Source organism: Theropithecus gelada, chromosome 1 (genome assembly GCF_003255815.1).
Source record: "Theropithecus gelada isolate Dixy chromosome 1, Tgel_1.0, whole genome shotgun sequence".
In the NCBI taxonomy this organism is placed as follows: domain Eukaryota; kingdom Metazoa; phylum Chordata; class Mammalia; order Primates; family Cercopithecidae; genus Theropithecus; species Theropithecus gelada.
This window is the reverse complement of record NC_037668.1, coordinates 141,315,999-141,321,043: the sequence shown is the minus strand read 5'-3', so window position 1 is coordinate 141,321,043 and position 5,045 is coordinate 141,315,999. Positions and strand designations below refer to the sequence as shown.

General features: G+C 43.1%; 1 protein-coding gene across 4 annotated transcripts in view; it reads left to right on the top strand.

The window, feature by feature from the left end:
* CNIH4 (cornichon family AMPA receptor auxiliary protein 4) overlaps positions 1-5,045 on the top strand; it is a 24,576-nt gene extending 19,531 nt beyond the window's left edge. For 3 of the 4 annotated variants that reach the window (XM_025357973.1, XM_025357965.1, XM_025357952.1), the window contains one exon: positions 1,405-2,500. In XM_025357973.1, coding sequence (XP_025213758.1) covers positions 1,405-1,432 — 28 coding nt within the window. In that variant the 3' untranslated portion in view covers positions 1,433-2,500. Of the gene's footprint in view, positions 1-1,404; positions 2,501-4,667 lie in introns of those variants that run through there. The other variant, XM_025357958.1, reaches the window with a different exon arrangement.

Here is a 5,045-nt window from a genome sequence, read left to right as displayed (position 1 = left end):
CACAAAAAAAAAAAAAAAAAAAAAAAAAAAAAAAAAATTAGATGCGAGTGGTGGCAGGTGCCTGTGGCTCCAGTTACTCAGGAGGCTGAGGCAGGAGAATGGCATGAACCCAGGAGGCGGAGCTTGCAGTGAGCCAAGATCACGCCACTGTACTCCAGCCTGGGCGACAGAGCGAGACTCCGTCTCCAAAAAAAAAAAAAAAAAAGCTGGGTACGGTGGCTCATGCCTATAATCCCAGCACTTTGAGAGGCCAAGGCGGGCGGATCACAAGGTCAGGAGATCAAAACCATCCTGCTAACACGGTGAAACCCCGTCTCTACTAAAAATACAAAAATTAGCTGGGAGCAAGACTCCGTCTCAAAAAAAAAAAAAAGTCACATTTTAATGTGGACTAAGTGAGATAATACATGTGAGACACTTAGGTTTATGCTGACCCATAGTAAACTCTCAAAAATATTTTAAAAATATTAGCTACTATCATTAATTTTTACCGTGCCTTGAGTACATTTAGTATGGTTGAGTTTGGACAATTGTTTATACCATTAGTGATGTAAGGATATTTCTGTGTATTTTGATTTCAGCAGAGCAAGGCTGATCCCAGTATTTCAAAGGAAAGGATGGTTTTGTTATTGTTAACTGTCAGTGTTAGTGGTGTAGCATTTATTAGGTGGCTGCTGTGTGTCAGACATTGTGTACAGCATTGCAAGTGACACAAAGGAGCAGCATAGAATCCCTACAGTAAAAGCTTGGAGCTTGGTCATTGCAGGCTCAGGTGCTAGTAGAACATGAAAGTGGTGATGCTTGGGCCCTGCTCTCATCTCAGAGTTGCTCATAGTCCAGTAGTAGAGACAACATGTAAGCCATAGCAGCAGGAAGAAGAGCTGTGGAAGGAGGCTGTACAACTGCCCTGGGCTGAGAGGCCAGCTTCCCTAGCGAGGTGCCGTAGAGCTAGTCACAAAACCTGAGTAAGAAGTTACTGCTTTGATGGAGTGTTGGGATGGGGAGAAGAGGTTCCAGGCATTGGCATAGAACAGTATGTATCTGGCTAGAGAATTTAGAATTTTTTTTCTGGACATAGGTGTTTTTTTTTGTTTTGTTTTGTTGTTTTTTTTAACTGACTGAGCTAGGTTTTTGTTTGTTTGTTTTTTGTTTTTTTTTAAACTATAGCCTAACATAGGTTTTAAGTTATACTTCCCCTAACTCCCCACCCCCAGTCACTCTTTTTTAGTGAAAAAGTTTGGACATGAAAGATCCTGATATATTCTTTCCTTTGGGTATGAATGATTGTCTTTTACTCAAATGATTGTTCCTTCATGGACCTTAGGGACGCAAGTCTGGACAAACCAGGCTCTGGAGGAACATTCCTGTGAAAACATTGGTAACATTAATTTCTTCTTTCCACAGTATGATCTTAGCTTTGATAAATGACTGAAGCTGGAGAAGCCGTGGTTGAAGTCAGCCTACACTACAGTGCACAGTTGAGGAGCCAGAGACTTCTTAAATCATCCTTAGAACCGTGACCATAGCAGTATATATTTTCCTCTTTGAACAAAAAACTATTTTTGCTGTATTTTTACCATATAAAGTATTTGAAAACTATGAATTGAGTTTCTGTAGATTTCTAGTTCTCAACTTTAGCCTGAATGTCAACACTTGAAGGTGTTTTTCATCATCTGTATGTCGAAGGTGGTTATTTGTATGTAGGAATGGGACTGCCATCCCAGCTTTGCATGCCAAAGAAATAAAGAACACACTTTAAAGGGCAAACTGAAGAGATGAGCGAGCAAAGAAAGGTGCCCTTCAGGTCTACTGAAAAGTTAGAGTACAAAGAACACTGTTGATCTGGACAGAAGAAGAAAAATTTAATTACCCTTTTTGCCTGTGTTGTGACAACTTCATTTAATATGGTTTAAAGATTTACGAGACTGTCAGCTAAAAGTGTTTTCACAAGAATGTCAACAGAAAATGGCATTTCAAAATATATATATTTCTTTGTACAATTTGTGAAACCTTATAAGCCATTTTCCCCAGGTACAATGTAGTTCCTGCTGATAGAAAGGAAATATTTTGTCAAGAGCTTTCATTTAAAAGCCACTACCTCCATAATCACCCCCAAACCCAGAAAATCCCCACTGGCTCTTGCCAGTCTGGTTTTCGTATTGTAGTTTTTCCAATTGTATTTGATCTCCCTGATAATGTATTTTAATGTGTTTGGGTAGAAGATGCCAATCAGGTTGGAAGCAGGAGTAGTCATTCACTGTTCGTGAAATTGAGCCTTTTGGTGCGCCACGTGGTGCCAGATTAACCCTTCTATCCTTCTGCACTGACCACGTTGTGAGTTGGGAGACCAAATACAAGCCATTTCATGGACATAGCAATACACAACCAAACTCTGTTCCTTGGAGCTATATTGTAAACTCTTGCAGTTGGGAGAGGAGTTCACCTCCTCAGCTGTTTGCCAGCTCTTACAGGGTAAAATAAACCTGGCAATTTATCCTCAGTCCTAGTTTGTGCTTTACTGTTGCTATCTTAAGCACTGGCATTTGGGCAAAACATGACTGTTCAGTGGGAGAATCCAAAGGTATTATTCACTCTAGTTGAGATATAATTGGGTAGCTAAACAGGGCGTGTGGTCCCCAAAAGATTAAAGGTTGCATGTCCCTTTAGTCCTGGACTAGGTCTAGCCTTGGCAGAAGCAAAGGAGCCACTAAGCCAAACTCCCTGTACAGACAGACCATGTTTCAAAGCTGGAAGTAGTGCCATGGCAATACACAAAAGTAACGGTGAAATGGTAGGCAAAGTGAACTTGGCTCTGTTGGGCTCTTTGGGGGTCACAGAAATTGCTCCTTGTGGTAATCTTATATTTCTGTCTGTCAGGCACAGGGCCAAGAAGGTGTGTAACAGACATTACTTTTCTTGCATCTCTTTTTCATACCTTTTCCCTCCGAGGCAGCTTTTGCTTAGAAAATAGTCCCTTCACTCTGCCTTTCCTCCTAACTTCCTGTGCCTCTTCATGTTCTGCTCAAGCTTTTTAAAGCAACGAAGCTGTTGGAGAACTTAAATCCTCGCAACTGAGAGACAAACTACTTAAACTCAAAGGTGGTAGAGATCTTTTTTTTTTTTTTTGAGATGGGGTCCCGCTGTGTCGCCCAGGCTGGAGTGCAGTGGTGTGATCTCAGCTCACTGCAACCTCTGCTTTCTGGGTTCAAGCGATTCTCCTGCCTCAGCCTCCCAAGTAGCTGGAATTGCAGCTAGCTACTCCTGGCTAATTTTTGTATTTTTAGTAGAGATGGGGTTTCACCATGTTGGCCAGGCTGGTCTCAAACTCCCAACCTCAAATGATCTGCCTGCCTTGGTCTCCCAAAGTGCTGGGATTACAGGCGTGAGCCACTGCACCCGGCCATGTAGAGGACTTTTGACCAAAATGTTTCACCTTCTCATTCAGATATTCTCAGTTATCAAAATAGTGACCCATGCAGTTGAGAGAGCCTTTGGCTGTCAGTTTATAGTACGTCAGGCATAAGTTGCTGAGGCTAAGCAAATCAGAAAGGTGCCATGTTTATAACAAAAGTCAGAAGCTCCTAACTTCTAAACATTAACTGTGGTTAAAAACAAAAACCCTTTTTTTTTTTTTTCCGAGACGGAGTCTGGCTCTGTCGCCCAGGCTTGGAGTGCAGAGTGGCTGGATCTCAGCTCACTGCAAGCTCCGCCTCCCGGGTTTACGCCATTCTCCTGCCTCAGCCTCCTGAGTAGCTGGGACTACAGGCGCCCGCCACCTCGCCCGGCTAGTTTTTTGTATTTTTTTTTAGTAGAGACGGGGTTTCACCGTGTTAGCCAGGATGATCTCGATCTCCTGACCTAGTGATCTGCCCGTCTCGGCCTCCCAAAGTGCTGGGATTACAGGCTTGAGCCACCGCGGCCGGCCCAAAAACCCTTCTTGTATTGCTTGTCTATCAAAGCCAGGAAAGTGGGGGATTACTGTAGTTAAATTTTTTTTTTTTTTTTTTAATTAGAGACAGGGTTTTGCCCTGTCCCCCAGGCTAGAGTGCACTGGCGCAATCATGGCACACTGCAGCCTTGAACTCCTGGACTCAAGCAATCCTTCTGCCTCAGCCTCCCAAGTAGCTGGGACTAGGTGCACACCACCATGCCCAGCGAATTTTTAAAACATTTTTTGTAGAGACAGAGGTCTTGCTATGTTGCCTAGGCTGCTATCAAATTACTGGCCTCAAGCGATTCTCCTGCCTCAGCCTCCCAAAGTGTTGGGATTACTGGTGTGAGCCACCACGCCCAGCTAAAAAAAATTTTTTTAGGGGCGCTTCTACAAATAATGAAAGGGGGATAAAAGCACTGACTTAAAAAAGCCATGGTTAAGATGCTATCAATTTTCTCCCCTTTTCATTGATTGGAGAGTTGTGGAGGACCTTAGAGATCATTTTGCCTAACTCTCTCATCCGAAAGACAAACTGAGGTCCAGAGATTGCTCAAGGTGTTGTGACTATGAACATCTGAATCCTGATGCTTAGTCCAGTGTTCTTTCTCCCTTACCACTCCTCTTCCCCATGGCAGTACCCAGGGCCCAGTCCATAGACTACTATCGAGTACTCCTATGTGCATCTTTTTAGTACGTATCATTTTCCCTTGTCTTTTTCCTTCTATCCTGTCAGTGGTAGCAACCGCCCTTGCTAATCACTGTAACCTCAGCTGAGAGAGCAGAGGAAGCGAAATCCAAGATGCAGCTCAGTTCATCAAAGCCTAGCAGGTCCCCTCAGCTGCCTTTTCATGCCTGCCACACAGACTACAGTAGAACAAAACCTGACCTGGTCTTTGAAGCTAAGAGCTAAGAAAGCTTCCCATAGTAGTATTTCCCGTGGCACTTACACATTCTAGCTGGTATTATAGTTATTTGTATGCAATTAATCTCTCTTTAGATTGTACGTTCCTGGAGGGCAGAGTATGCCTATTCATATTTGTATCTTCTGTTCTTGGCACCTAACACAGTGCCTTGCACACAGAAATAAATGATTGTTGAGTGAATAAGTAAA